General features: G+C 40.2%; 1 protein-coding gene across 3 annotated transcripts in view; it reads right to left on the reverse strand.

Annotated features, from left to right (window-relative positions):
* Positions 1-3,957, reverse strand: part of kremen1 (kringle containing transmembrane protein 1) — a 64,476-nt gene extending 60,519 nt beyond the window's left edge. For all 3 annotated transcript variants that reach the window (XM_085476223.1, XM_085476222.1, XM_085476221.1), the window contains exon 1: positions 3,585-3,957. In XM_085476223.1, coding sequence (XP_085332349.1) covers positions 3,585-3,663 — 79 coding nt within the window. In that variant the 5' untranslated portion in view covers positions 3,664-3,957. The remainder of the gene's footprint in view (positions 1-3,584) is intronic.
* Between the last annotated feature and the right edge of the window lie 11,725 nt (positions 3,958-15,682).

Consider the following 15,682-nt stretch of genomic DNA (forward strand, 5'->3'; position numbering starts at 1 on the left):
GCCAAATCATAATAACAGTTTCCTCAAATTGCTTTATATTGAAAGGTAAAGACCTACAATAGTACAGAGAAAACCCCAACAATGTGATGCCCCCCTAAGAGCAAGCACTTGGTGACAGTGGGAAAGAAAAAATCCCTTTTAACAGGAAGAAACCCCTGGCAGAGCAGGCTTGGGGGCTTGGGGAGAGAAGGCCTTCTCCTATGACCAGTTGGAAGTGAGGGGAGGAAGACAGGAAAAAAGGCATGCTGTGGAAGATAGCAAGCAATTAATAATAACTGATAATTAAATGCAAGTTGTGCATAAAAACATAGTGAGTGAAGAAGAAGCACACTTCACTCTCTTCCCTCTTCAACTCCCAGCAGCCTAGCCCTCCTGCAGCATAACTAAAGGAGAATTCAGGGTCACCTGATACAGCCTTAACTTTATGCTTTGCCAAAAAGGAAAGTTTGAAGCCAAATCATAAAAATAGAGAGCGTGTGTACCTCCCGAATCCAAACTGGGAGCTGGTTCCACAGAAGAGGGGCCTGAAAGCTGAAGGCTCTGCCTCCCATTCTACTTTTAAATATTGTAGGACTACAGCTAAACCATCAGTCTGAGAGTGAAGTGGTGAACTGGGGTTATATGAGGTCAATGGAAGGATGGATGGATCTGTTAAATCTAACACATACCCATACACACATCCCTTGTCTTCGGCAACGGGTTGACTGACTCTGTCCAAAGGAGATAAAAGATGGCTGCCATTATCCATAAAGCAAGCTAATAAGCATTCCACATAGTCATTGTTTATTCCAATAAAAAGCAAAATGCATGACTGTAGTATTTAATGCACAGCCATACAGGCCTCTTAAAACAGTTTTAACAAAAACTCCAGAAAACTACTGGCCATGGCCCAAAACAAGTGTATCAACAAAGACATGAAGTTTTCTTTTTATGCTTCAATTTCTGAAGAGAAATAACAAAAATGTAAATTATTAGTGAACTGTAAAGCTGCTGTGTTATACAATTTTGTTACATTTGTGTTCAGTCTTACAAACTAAGTTCATCAACCACACACTGACGCCTCATAGACAGATGTGAGAGTGGTAATGATCTTCTGATCAAACTGACCTATGAGCTACACCAGCATGTACTGAGACAAAAAAGGACTCACACACCCAGATTTTAATAGGGAAACCACCTTACTGTAATGTCAATACTTGAAAATTAATTAAAAAACTGTGTGAATTGTGTGAACTCGTTACATAAACAAAAGACTTTAAGTTTCACCAGTGGCCACCTGTCTTCCACCTACTAGTAGAGACAGTCCTGGTTACCAGAAACATGAAGATCATAAATCTGCCATGATTCACCAACTTGAGCTTGTTTAAGACAACAATGCCATGAGCTAGATCATTACTGGCTTATAGACCAACTCAATTACACTTCATCTTGACAGTTCTGACAGACTTCAGCTTCTACTTGTGTGTACATTTGTAAGCAGCTGCCAAGAAAACAACAGCAGGATGCAGTCGGGCACAACAGCATGTGGGAGTCTAAATGAGTTTCTTTTATAAAGCTTCTTTATAAAGATAAGGGTCTGTGGTTAACTATCACTCTATAGTGGGAGTGTTAAGTGTGCTGTATGGAAGAAGAGCACACTGTCATATTATATGTTGCATAATGGTACTTAACTGCTCCACCGCTACAACCATCATGCCATCTCTAACCCTTAGATACATTTGCACTTAGGTGCATGTTTGCATGTGTGCACAGCACCAAGTGCGTGATTACCACTGAGCAGGAGATGAAGAACACTTTGATGCTAATAAACTTCTGCTTGATCCAAAGCTGCAGTCCACAAGGACAGAGAAAGCATTTTAAGTGTAACTGTTTAAGGTGCTGTCTCACAAAGGCGGCAGCAGCAGCAGCAGCAGCAGCAGCTGGCTTTCTGGACGACATTAATAAGCTGCTGCAGGTAATAACTTCAGCGGGTAAAGGAAAATGCCGCTGTGCTGAAAAATTCATATTTGCCCATGTTACCCTGATTTGTTGCTTAATAACATTACAGATGTTCACTTGATTCTTTTCATCCAGATATCCAAACACTGAATGGAACCGTTCAGTGCAATTCAGCTCTGCCTGCGCCACAGAGCCCATCTTCCTCAGCTCTCATTACTTTGAAAGACATAGAAGGGCTTTAGGTGCTGCTGGCTTTAACATTCAGTTTGGCCTCACAGTCCAGTCAAATTGAGGGTATTTAACCTTCAACCAGCAAAGACAGCCTAAGTCAATTCTATCATTTACAACAAGAGACTGACTTCTTGTAGAGACATTAAATTATTGTTTTACTTTACAGTAAATATGGCACAGCTGACAAACTAAACATAAACTTGGCCTTTTCTTCTCCCCTGTGTTATGAGGGGGAAGACCATTGCTTTAAATACTTTGTTAATACATAGGTACACATGGGAGTACTTACGCACTAGCCCAGATGGTGGACCCTCTAATTTGAAATCCAAGGGTATAATTAAGAGACAAAAAAATTAAAAAGGAAAGCATGAGGATTTGCTGCTTCGACATGAAACGCGGCACAAATTACAGCAAGGAGAAGCTGGTTAGTGCGGTCATCATTATTAGATATTCACATTCAAACAAAATAGTCTCAGAGCAGGCGGCTCTCACTGGGGATCCGGCTGTTACTTTGAAGTGCAGCAGATAGACGCAAGCGTACCCTTTGCGTATTAATCTGAACTTGATGGCAAATTAAACGGGTGATATCAGATGACTTAGCGGACGGTTTCAAGTTCATTCCGGGGAGAACCCGTATTTGCACGGTTCAATTAAACAGCCAGCAGGCCTCCTCTGGCGATATGATGTTGGGAATGAAAAATGTTTTATTTCTGCAAGAAAAGCTGAAAATGCAATCAGTTCAAATGTATCCGTTGAACTTTGAGGGGCTGATGTAGAAGAGGTAAATAAAAATAGAGCCGGATGTGTTGGAAAGTGGATTGTGAGGCAGCTGCAGGTTTGTCTTATTTTAATGTAATCAGGGAAACTCGCCGTTTCCCTGATTACATTAAAACAATGTCTGTAAAACAATATAATAAAGGCGACCTGTGGTCCGTAAACGTCATGGTACGAATGTGTCCCGGACACCTTACAGTTAGGAGCACAAGTGTTTATCTTAGTACGTGTGGAAGTGACGCCTGATCGTCAGACCAGACACTTCACTCCAGAGCACCACTCTCCTCCCTGCAGCCGAAAAATCAAAACAATTTCCCTGTGAGCTTTGGCTGCTCGGAGGGAAACTGTAAACCTCTCAATTAAATACCTCATGCCGTTTGGGAAACAATGCCGTAGTGGGATTTTTACCAAGGCGATTAACTATGAATGAAGTTACTGCTAACTGCAAGATGTGGGATAGCGAAACAAATACCAAGAGTATCATGAGCATATTTAGGACTGCTGCACTTTTTAGTGCGAGTTGTGCTGTTTGTTTGTTTTTTCTCTTTAAAGAAGAGAAGCGCTTGTGCGTCGCGCTAAAGAGGAACTTTGGAGACGCAAACCCGTTGCAAGGAAAAGGCGAAGAGAAAAGTTTGACTTACCGGTGTCGAAATCATTAAAAGCCGCGGAAGAAATAAAGCCAGCGAGAAGCAGAGCAGAGGTGACGGTCCAGGAATCCATCGTGCGATTAAAGAGTCTGAATTCGCTCTCAGGTGAAGTGCAGCCTGACGGACGGGTGCGCAGAGCGGCAGGCTGCTGGACCGACTGACTGACTGGCTGTCTGACTTGCTGCTTGTCTGTCTGTGTCTGTGCAGGAGTCGCGCTTTGGCCGGTGTTAAAAAGTCCCTGAACTTCAAGGCAGGTCCTACAGCTACTACTACACTGACACCACTACGACGAGACCAGATAGTAGAAAACAGGGATCCTATTTCCAACCCATGTGACAGGAAATAGGGGCAATGGATTCAACCTGCAGCACTGGGAAAGCAGCAGAAAGAAAAGAGGAGGAGGGAGGGAGAGAGGGTGGCGCGATGGGGTTTTAAAGGTGGTCTCTGTGGTGCAATGAACAGCAGGTCCGCAAAGTTAAAAATCAAATCACATCAAAGCATAATAATCACAACTGACCGCAAACCAAGTTTAATATTACAGCTAAACTAAAACAATATAATAAATCAGTATCCAATACAATCACAACGACAATGAAGCATGTTTTAGGTCAACACGGGCAGAGTAGCGACACAGCTGGGGCTCAATACTACCATAAAGCAGGGAAGTTAATGGAAAACATGCTATAAGACTATAAGAAACACATTATAAACATTCTGAAATATTATTTTGTCTGTTTTTATGATGAGTCTAAATATAACTAATGGTCCACTGTGTTTGGAAACCATGCCCTCTCATGCACTGTGTTAAACAAAAGACAAGGAGAGGCCAAACATCCTTCTAATATAAGAAAATATGGTCAAAAGTGTGGAAAAGATGAAAAGTGAGTAAAGCCATAGTTTAGTATAGTCTCACATCTTAACACAAACGAGATTAACTGGAGGAATGAAGCTGGGGAAACTACTTGTTAAGTATTTCTTGGAAGAAATTACTTTTTTTGGCGGGATTTCTGATCAAAAAAACTTAACAAATCACAAAACATTTAAGGCCTACATTTATTTATATATTTATCTGCGTTTTGCTTTATTTATTGTTCATGTGAAAACCTTTAATTGTTCGTAAAGAAAACACAACTATCACAATCTAAAATCGGAAAGTCAGATCCTAATTCTACGGTTGCTCTTTTGCATATCTCCACCGAAGCTTGTCCAGCCCTATTCACTAATAGAAACAGGTGCACTGAGTGTACAAGCCCACTGTGAGCACTTCTCGGCCCTTTATTATTACATTACAGTCAGTCAGTCTGACCTCGTGAGAAACAGCACCCTCACGTGTTTAACAGCAATCACCATGAAGCACTGAGAACACGCTTTCAAGCCCAAACAGCAGCCCGTTAGACTAAAAGTAGTATGATTCCGCCATGCTGAAAGGGGGGTGGGAAAGCTCAACATTTATTTGGCCAAAAAAGACTGGGTTGAGAAGGGGTGTTCTGGGAAAGTAATCTAGCATGACGTGTGCCCTTTGGACAAATGCGACTGTGTGGCCTTGAGATGCTTGCTGGTAAAAGCTTAACTTGTTTTAAATTCAAAGACTGGGACTGTTTAGGAGAAAGGAAGTTCTTAGAATTTAACTACGTTGGACGTTTGCTATGACTGTGACTTTTTTGTTTGTTTGTTTGAATTGCATTACTGTAGAACAGCCAGCTTTTAGTCTGACATATTTAAGGAATATTATATCTAAACCTAAACCTAAAATATTCACCTGTGGCAGTCGAACTCAAGTACTGTACACGTCTGCTACTTTATACTTACTCTATAGTCTTAATTATTCCAGTCAATTAATAAAATGTGTAGCTATCTTCTGACTAATTAATGTACTATTGTGTTCATCCATAACCACCGATTTTGAATGTCTTGAGAAGCAAAATGTGAAAGGGGTTAACATTGTAGGACAGAAAAGTTTGTAGCTTTTCAATACCCTTCAAACCTGTAGAGCCTTTATCAGCACCAGCCTCCATTTAGAATTTGCTATAGCAGTTTCTGAGGAGGAAGTTTGGACCATTCCTCGTGAAACTGTTACAGTTCATTAAGATTTGTTGGATGTCTAGACTGAACAGCCCTCTTCTGACCACACCATTTCAACTGGGGTAATGCCAGGACTCTCACTTAAGCCTTAAAAAACACATTTTTTCTTCTTTGGAACTATTCATCTGTTTATTTCCTTTAAATTGTTGCATCATCCAACCGTTCATGAACTTACTGCTGCCCTGAAATTGTCGTTATGCAGTTTCTGTTTCTCTCTATCTCCTCTTGCTTGAGAAGTTCAGATTTGTTAGACTCTATATGGATTTACATTTCCAACCTAGCCTCATTTTCTTAACTAAAGCACATGACCAGGTTCACTAAAATCTTCCTCTGGCTTTTATTGTTATTATTACTCCAAATGTCCTTAAAGACATGACGGCTGTTTTTGTGCTGTCAGTTCAGCCAGATAGTATTTATTTACAATTTAGGGCTTAGATAATATCAGATGGCAATTTCTTTGGAATGCCAGTGAGGCCATAAACAGTTTTTTTCTGCAATTATGTGAACAAAATTGTGTTTATTATTTTAAATATGGTGTGTTATGTGTTTATCCTCACACAAACAGATTTTGTGCCAGTGGGATAAAAGAAAACATCCTGTCCATGTGAAAATGAATGTGAATTGGCGCTATCAGTCTGAGATGCTGTGCAGTTTAAGTAGCAAGGCTTCCTTTGTCTTCTTTGTATCTGTGTGTGTGTGTGTGTGCGTGCGTGTCTGATTGCATGCTGGGCTTGTCTGTACATGCTGCCCGGCCACATTCCTTGTGGTCTGCTGGAGTTACTGTAATTCTGTTCTCCCTTTTTGCCGTCTTCAGAAATAAGCTGGCACTTCCACACATCTCATTCACACTTATTTATTTAGTTATCATCCATATTTTTGGCATTTTGCCCTTTAGGAATTCTGATTGTTTTCCTTTAGGTACGTTTCTTCCAGTATCACGTGTGTGGATTTTTAGCATGGGTGGCTGCAGCAGAGCCCCTCACCCTGCTATGTGTCCTGACTGTTGAGTTATACAGGATGGGGGCTGGAGGTCACAGCAAGAATAATCCACTGAGATGTATTAGAAAGTACTTCAGCATCCCTGACCTGCCTGCCAATGCGAAGTTATGCATAGCTGAATAAGAAGTTGGCCAAGATGCTTTGAATTCACAAATTCGGGGCCAAGACTATGTCATGTCCTTGTTCTCTCTTGGGTAAACACGAGTGCCTAGCCCAGAATCTTAATGTCACATTTCTTTCTTTTGTAGCTGAATATTATTTCTCCATCTAGGCTTTTGCTCTTGGCATTTCAGAGAACCATATTATATAGAGCCCCTGGGTCACAAATGGCCCATACAGAGTTTGCTGGTTCTGACATTTCTGCTGCTACCTAAAGTTTGATGTTCTGATTTCTTGAGATAGTGAGCAGCACGGTGTCATTGTGGTTAGCACTGTTGCCTCACAGCAAGAAGGTCCTGAGTTCAATTCCACCATCAGATGTGTGGAGTTTGCATGTTCTCCCCGTGTTTGCGTGGGTTCTCCCCGGGTACTCTGGCTTCCTCCCACAGTCCAAAAACATGCAGTTAATTGGAAACTCTAAATTGCCCATAGGTGTGGGTGCGAATGGTTGTCTATGTGTTAGCCCTGCGCCAGACTGGCGACCTGTCCACAGTCTACCCCGCCTCTCGCCCTAAGACGACTGGGATAGGCTCCAGCACCCCTGCGACTCTGATAAGCGAATGGATGGATTGTTTTGATTACCATAATTGTAATTCAACCAATCACATTAGTAATAACAAAATCACTGGTCTGTATTGTATCTTTGGATTGTTTCTTGGGTGTTGAGAACATTTAAAGATGATCAGATGAGGCTATTACCAAAATAATCAAGACTATCACTAAAAGGAATTATCAGGTATAAAAATGATCCGGGAAAGTTGAAAATGGTTAAAGGGGACACTAACCAGAGTGATTTATATTATTATTGCTTGGATCACACATTATTGTTGCAATAGGACTTTTTTCAACACCCACGCCAGAAAAATCACAAGAATACCTGAACTATCTGTATATCCATAACTAAAGCTATCTCCTAAGAAAGAAAACTCGAATGTAATTTGATGGATTAATCTTAAAAACTAGCACATCCCAGCAGGGACAGGCAACACTTCTGAGGCTAAAATTAAGGAGAACTGGGACGTGCGTCTCGCACCCTTATGAACAAAAACTCCTCCGTTTTTTTTTCTTTTTGGCTGCAACGTGACAAGAAGAAAGATATTTTTTCTCCCTCTTTGACATCAACACTGAGTCACTGTTTGCTGTCGGGATCATTCTCCTCAGTGCCAAAATAATCTCTGCCATCGCCTGGCTCATTACACTAATTAAAAACAAAACACCCTGGCACACACATTGACGCACAACTCCTTTTGTCTAGTCCTATGGGGGACACAGTGAGTCAATGCGATTACTCAACCAAAGCATCTGGTTGTTGTTTGAAGTCTGTGCGACCTGGCCAACACCCCCCCTCCCCCCTCCCCACATGGCCACATCAGTGTCTATATGATCCACATCATTAGTGGTTGCACACACACAACACAACACACATTACTGTGGCACTCTATGACCCCAGCAAAGATCCACCAAAGTGGGCTCTCTTTGACAAATGACTGCCTCTGGCCTTTTCTGAACCAGTAACGACTCCCCAACCACCATCTTCTCTCAACTCTCATGCCCTGCGTACACACCTGTACAGGCCCCTGAGCTTACCCGTGTTCAAAGCCAAGATAAAAGCCACTGTTTATATCCAGCCACCTGCATATAACCATCAGCCGCTGTAGCAGCACGGCCCCTCCTCCTCCGCCTCTCTTCACTGACACACACAGCAGTCATCCATCTTGCTCAGCCTCCCAGGTCTCTAATTAGTCTCCGGGTGGGTGACACCCTCTGGAATGTTTATTGTAACATCTTTCAGCTATATCTGCTTTAAAAGAGAGACAAAAAGAGGAGAAGAAGAAACAGTCATAGAAGCAGAGAAAGAAAGACGGAACAGGTTTCTATAACATAACATACAAATTAAATTATATTCATTTATTTCATTTTACATATATAATTTGGGTTAATAGACTCATTCTTATATAGCACTTTTCAACTTTCAACTCATTCACACATTCATAAAAGCATTTTTTATGCCTAAGTTCTTTTCTGTCTGCATCTGAGGGCAACTTGGGGTTCATCATTTCACCCAAGAATACTTTGGCACACAGACCAGCACAGCAAGCTACTGAAATACAAAGCTTCCAATTAACAGATCACCTGTTTTACCTTCTGAGCTCCTCAGCCAACTCAACCACAAACAATCAGCCACTACATTAGGTACACATTGCTAGAACTGGGTTGGACCCCCTTTTGCCTTCAGAACTGCCTTAATTCTTCATGGCATAGATTCAACACAGTGCTGGAAACGTTCCTCTGACATTTTGGTCCATTCCAACATGACAGCACGTTGCAGCAGTTGTTGCAGATTTTTTTGCCTGCATATCCACAATGTGAATTTCCTGTTCCACCACATGACAAAGGCACTTGTTTGGACTGAGAACTTTTGACTGTTGCCATTTGAGTACAGTGAACTCATTATCATGTTCAAAAAACTAGTTTGAGGTAGGTGACATGATGTTAGCCACCATCACAGTACGAGTACACTGTGGTAATAAAAGACTTTGCTGGTTAAACAATACTCATTTGGTACTATGGAGTTCAAAATATTCTCCACATGATTACGTCACCAGCAGCCTAAACTGTTGATGCAAAGCAGGATATATCAATGCTTTCATGTTGTTTATACTAAATTTGGATCCCATCATGCAAATGTTGCAGCGAAATGGAAACTCATCAGACCAGGCCACTTGTTTTGCTCAGGGAGGCTGCCCCTCCCTCAGTGGATAAACTCCGAGCACAAAAACAAAATGACCTGGTGACGCTGCAACCCAGGACTCATTTTTTAGGCACAATGAATGCACATCATTCATGTTTCTTGCACCTTGTCTATCAGGCTCACTGGCCAAACACATTGGAGGCCTCAAAAACTTTTATAACCAAACCAAAAACCAAACCTAAAGCATTTCAACTCTTGTAAACCAGACCCTGGTTCCTGCATAAGTGATCATTTCTTTTTTCGGAAATCCCATAAAAAGTGATGGATTTATTTGGTGATGCAAGACAATTTACTGGGGAAAGGGTGGCAACAACAGCAGTGGTGCAGAGAAACAGCAGAAAAATAATTCTTTAAAAAAACAGTAAAAATATTTTTAATTGCTGAGAGTAGAGCTCTACCAAGCCACAAATTTGTATTACATACAGCCTATTAAAGTACAACAGACATAAATGAAAATCTATGAGTTAGACAAACCAAAAAAACAATCCTCTAAAACATTGTTTTGTTTATTATTGGATTAACACACTAAAACTGAACCAATGAAAGCAGATTTTTTAATTTAAAGCATAAACCAACCAAAGTTTTGGTTTCTGGTGGCTATCAGAATGAGTTGTAAACTCAAACATAAAATTACCTTATTGCTGTATAAAAATGAGCTACACTCTCTGTCAATTCAATTCAATTCAATTCAATTCAATTTAGTTTTATTTCTAAGGTTTTGTACATCAGGAAACAATAAAAAATTATCTGGGCCTTACTAAGTGTTAAAATTAGGTAAATACACGCTGAGACGAACAACAATACTTGATATGTTACTCTGTGCGAAACACAGATGCAGTGTATAAAAAATTAAGTACGCCTCATGATTAACCAGCTTGTAGATCCACATTTAGCAGCAATAACTTGAAGTCAATTTTGGCCCTCCCTTCTTTACAATGTTGTTTCAGTTTAATTGAGGTTTGCAGACATTTGTTTATGCACAGCTCTCTTGCAGTCCTGCCGGTCTGGAATTTGACTGGGCCATTGCCTCACCTTTTCTTTTTCAGCCATTCTGTTGTAGATTTGCTGCTGTGCTTGGGAGCATTGTCATGTTGCATGACCCAGTTTCGGTTAAAGTTTAGCTGTCAAACAGATGGCCTCACATTTGACTCTAGAATACTCTATGCACTGGTGGACAGAGTAGGAATTAATCTTGGGACCTACTTTATGACAATCATTTTTTAATGAATGTAGCTCCGTTAGTGAGATGGGGGCAAATCAAAAGCAGCCTTATAAATAACAATATATCAGTGGTCGAGTCAAGGACATGAAAAACAGACCACCTAATCTGAACATGCAACAAAAGTGGTCAGTAAGAGCTTTAAAGATGGTAATGAATCTCAGTGCTCCATGACAGACAGAATTCAGCATGTGTAAGCACTGTGAGGACACATGCATATAAATCACATCACCATAATCAAGCACAGACATAAAAGAGAAAAACAAAAGTCTCTTTTTTGGATTTCAGGAAAATCCAGTTGTTATTTCAGTTTTTTCGCCGGTTGCTGAATGTGAGGTGTATGTGCTTAATAGTTGGCACGAGGAGTTTGTGTTGATATGCTGCTTGGTTTCCACCAAATGTGGCTTTTTGCATTTACAGCCAAATATCTCCGTGGTCTCGTCTGTCCAAAGGAAATTGTTCCAGAAGTCTTGTGGTTTGTTTAGATGCAACTTTGCAAATCTAAGCCATACTGCCATACCCTTCAAGAGGCTTTCTCCTGGCAACCCTTCCAAACAAGCCATTCTTGCTCAGTATTTTTCTAATTACACTGTCATGAATTTTAACAGTTAACATGCTAAGTGAGGCCCGTAGCTCTGGGTCTTTTGCAGTTTCTATGAGCACTTTATGGTCTGACATTTCTGTGAATTTGTAGGGACATCCACTCCTGGGAGAATTGGTAACTATCTTGAATGTTATGATTAATCTTTCTCACTGCTGAATGATGGACTTCAAATTGTTTGGAAATGGCTATAAAAACCTTTCCAGATTAGTGTGCAGCAATAACTGTGCTATAATTCTCTAAGATTATTGCTAATGTCTTTCCTCCTCATCACTGATCTAACACACGTGGTCCCAAAGTTAAAAGAAACCTATAATGCTCCTTTCTAGGTCCATATTTTGATGAGTGTCTTTGCATGAGTCATAGTTCAAAGTAACCTTTATTTATCTCAAATTGGGCCTTGGTACAGCCGTTCACTTCATTCGCTGTCTGAAACAAGCCAATTTAGCACTTCTCCTATCTATGTATCTTATCTATGTATCTTATCTATGTATCTTATCTATGTATCTTATCTATGTATCGATCGATAGATCGATAGATCGATCGATAGATCGATAGATCGATAGATCGATAGATCGATAGATAGATAACCCTAACCCTGATTATGAAGATTCGTAGAGGTGTAACAATTCTGTTTTTTTTCCTGCTAATTTTTTCTTATTTATGTCCTCTGTCGAAATTAAAGACAGTGGTATGAAATAAACAGTGGATTTGGAGAATTGTTATACTCTTACTGAGTAGGATAAATGATAAAAACAGTGTAGATAAGGACATCACGGTTGTTATTATCATCATTCCTCCAACTCATCATAGACTAGGGAAAGAGCCAGAAGCTCGTTGGCCAATTGTTCCGGACTTCCTGCTATAAAGTCCCTAATCAGAGCATTCATTTGTGATACATCTTTATTGTGGGCTGACAGTGACAGAAAATCTGATTCACAGGAAGACACAGAGGAAGAGAAGCTAATGGAAAACTGAGCATATCTGCGGTATCTCTTATTTATCTCGAGAACTTATGGAGCATACAGGTCCAAAGCCATGGCACTAAAGCTCAAATTTAGCTTCTAAACAACAAAACACAATTTATCATTGGGACTGCTCATGTGAAACCTAAAAGTCTACACAGACTCCCTTTAATTCTGGTTTCTTTGTAGACTTGTGAAAGATTCTTCAAAGGATTTCAAAAAGTGGTCACCAGGCCTGAATCAGCATTAATTCAAATCCTCATTTTGAGCACAAACAGTTCCAGCAGTTTACCTTTGTGGCATATATTGAGGGCCAATTGCAAACATGCTGTGATGGATAGGTTTTTCATGTCACCTAAGCAGGGTATGCAAACCAGGCAACACAGTCCACCATATGCATAATGTAAACTTCTGAGAAACACACTTTGAGGTTCCAAAACATGGTATGGCTACAGCGTTTACACAAGCTACACAAAAGGATGATGGCAAGGGTCTTGACGTCACATTTAATTCCGCAACTAAACACTTTATGGCCATGGGAAAACAGAAACAAAGGTCTGTAGAGTCACATAACTACAATGACAACACTCATGAGCCTCGTTACAGGTCTCAGAGTGCAAAGACAAATGTATGTTTACAGGTTTATGGCTTCAGCATATAAACAAGGCCAACCCGACCCCGGCACGGTCACTGTTAATATGCCATGTTGTGCTGTTGTTTGGTTGGTCTCCCATTACATCGTAGTCACAAATTGAAACGAAACGACATTCTTACATGCAATCCATGAACAGTCAGTTCACAAAGCATGTCAAATCCTTGCTTGCAAAGTGAAACTGAGTTGTAGTCAGGACTTGGTTTGGAGGTTCTGCTGCTTGAAGTTCTAAGAAATGATCATAAAGTACATCCAGTAAACTCCAGAATACAGTGGTTTTTCATATTAATCATTTGTTTTGTTTTTTACTGTGTTTCCTTTCTGGCTTCAGTCTATGCGCTAAGTTAGCCAGCTGCTGGCTCCAGCAACATATTTACTGGAAAAAAATGTGGAATCAATTCTCTTTAATTTAAAGCACAAGGGGGAAAAATAAAATAAACCCATTTCCCAAAATATCAAACATTTCCTTAAAAGCTCATTTTAAATGAATTTCTCTTCAGAGTCTATGTAGAGAGACACGTAGACTCACCGGCCACTTTGTTAGGTACACCTACTCAACTGCTCTTTAACACCAATATGTAATCAGCCAGTCACACAGTAGCAACTTAGTGCATTTAGGCTTGTAGACATTTACACCCAGCATCAGAATGGGGAAGTAAAGTGATTTCAGTAGTTGTGAACATGCATAGTTGTTGATGCCAGACATGCTGGTGTGTTTCAGAAACTGTTTATCTGTTAGACATTTGCAGCAGAACTGTCTCTAGGATTTACGGAGGTCAAAGTAAGAGAGCATATCTAGTAAGTGGTAGCTTTCTATCTTCTTAATGTCAGAGGCAGAGATGCTCATACTGTTTGGAGCTGACAGGATGGCAACAGTAACTCAAATAATTACTCATTACAACCAAAGTATGCAGAAAAGCATCTTTGAACGCACAAACCATCAGAGCACTGAAGTAGATCGGCTGCAGCAGCAGAAGACCACACTGAGTGGCACTTCTATCAGCTGAGAAGAGGAAACTTAGATTACAAATCACATGGACTTACCAAAACTGGACAACAGAAGATCGAGAAAAGATCGTCTGCTTTGATAAGTCTCGATTTTGGTTCCAACATGAAAAAATGGAAGGGTGAAAAATTTGGTGCAGCCATCATGAAATCATCGATCCAGTGTTTGTTGTATCAGCGGTGGTGGTGTAACTGTGTGGGGGATATTTTCTTGGCACACTTTGAGCCACTCAGTGCCAACTGAGCATCATTTAAATGCCACAGACTACCTGACTATTGTTGCTGACCATATCCATCCATTTATGTCCACACTCTACTCATCTGCCCAAGACTGCAGGTTACTGAGACATGTTCCGAAGCTCAAATGATTGCTGCTCAAATGGCCTCAGTGGTAACCAGGTCTCAATAGAGCACCTTTAGGATGTGGTTGAATGTGAAATTTGTATGTTGGACACGTAGCCAACAAATCTGCAGGAACTCTGTGATACTATTATGGTTTAAAAGCCAACAGAGGGTTCGACACCTCGAAAGGTGTAACTAACAAAGCCTCTGGTGAGTGTACAATTTGCCACATAGAACGTGGTGTGTTTGGTAAGCTTGATATAGAATACCTTTATCTAGGGCTGAATATATGGTGTATAATGCAAAAAAAACCCCACAGAAAATTAAGACATTGCATTGATAAATATTCTATTCAAAATAGGCAATAAGTGTTTTGTTATTCTTTTTAGTGAAAAAGTAATAAATAAAAATTTAAAAAGTAATTATTTCATGAGACTATAGTAAAACAAAATAATAGTGTTCTGATGAGACAAAGAATATATTTGATAAACAGGGGAACTAGGCAAAGTCTGCCATTTTTTGCTTAAAGGAAACAATTAGCTGATTAGCAAAATATATTAATTAAACAATTCTTTTAGCTTTGCAGTTAAAAGTTTTTAATTAATTCTCTTTCAATCCTCAAAGTTATGTGTGAATAAAAAAATGCGAGTGCTGAATTCCTAAAGTTTATAGACATAGATTAGAGTAGTGCAGCAGTGACATGAATACTTATGAGATCTTTGACCTTGTGAGTTTGGACGCACTGAGGAAGAGAGAGAAAATAGTGAATCACAGCAATAAGAATTCATAATGAGACAGAGAGAAAAATAAAGGACCTTCAAAGCCCCGGTGATATTTATCGCACATCCATAAGCAGGTATATCCAGACACAAACAGAGCAGAACATCCAGAGACATCACAAGCAAGTGCGCCTAGACAGTAAACAAAATCTGCCTCCAGGGCCTCTGAATGTGGGCTAAACAGATACAAAACAGAGTGCGACAGTGTCTTGAAAGTGAGCATAAACAATTGTGAATGAATCATTTCATGCACTCAGTAGACTCAATAGAAGTCGGTCAAGCTGGTTGCACCAGGTTAAATGATAGTGAAAAAGCACTTGTGCTTGAAGCACTGAATATTTAGATGTTTTTGATTAATGACAGTAAATGTAAAAAAAAAAAAAAAAAAAAAGATACCAGCCCAGGCTTGCCTTCGTCTCTACTGGCATGGTTTCATTCGAAAGATATCTCCAGTGCATGTGTGTGGTGTCTCTGTACTACGACTCACACGGTTTCAGACTACGTGCACACCCACTCAGAGACACACACAAAAATCCT

The sequence above is a fragment of the Copadichromis virginalis genome, linkage group LG12, assembly GCF_057382275.1.
Source record: "Copadichromis virginalis isolate Kocher_CV1m ecotype Utaka linkage group LG12, C_Virginalis_male_GT1.1, whole genome shotgun sequence".
Classification (NCBI taxonomy): Eukaryota; Metazoa; Chordata; class Actinopteri; order Cichliformes; family Cichlidae; genus Copadichromis; species Copadichromis virginalis.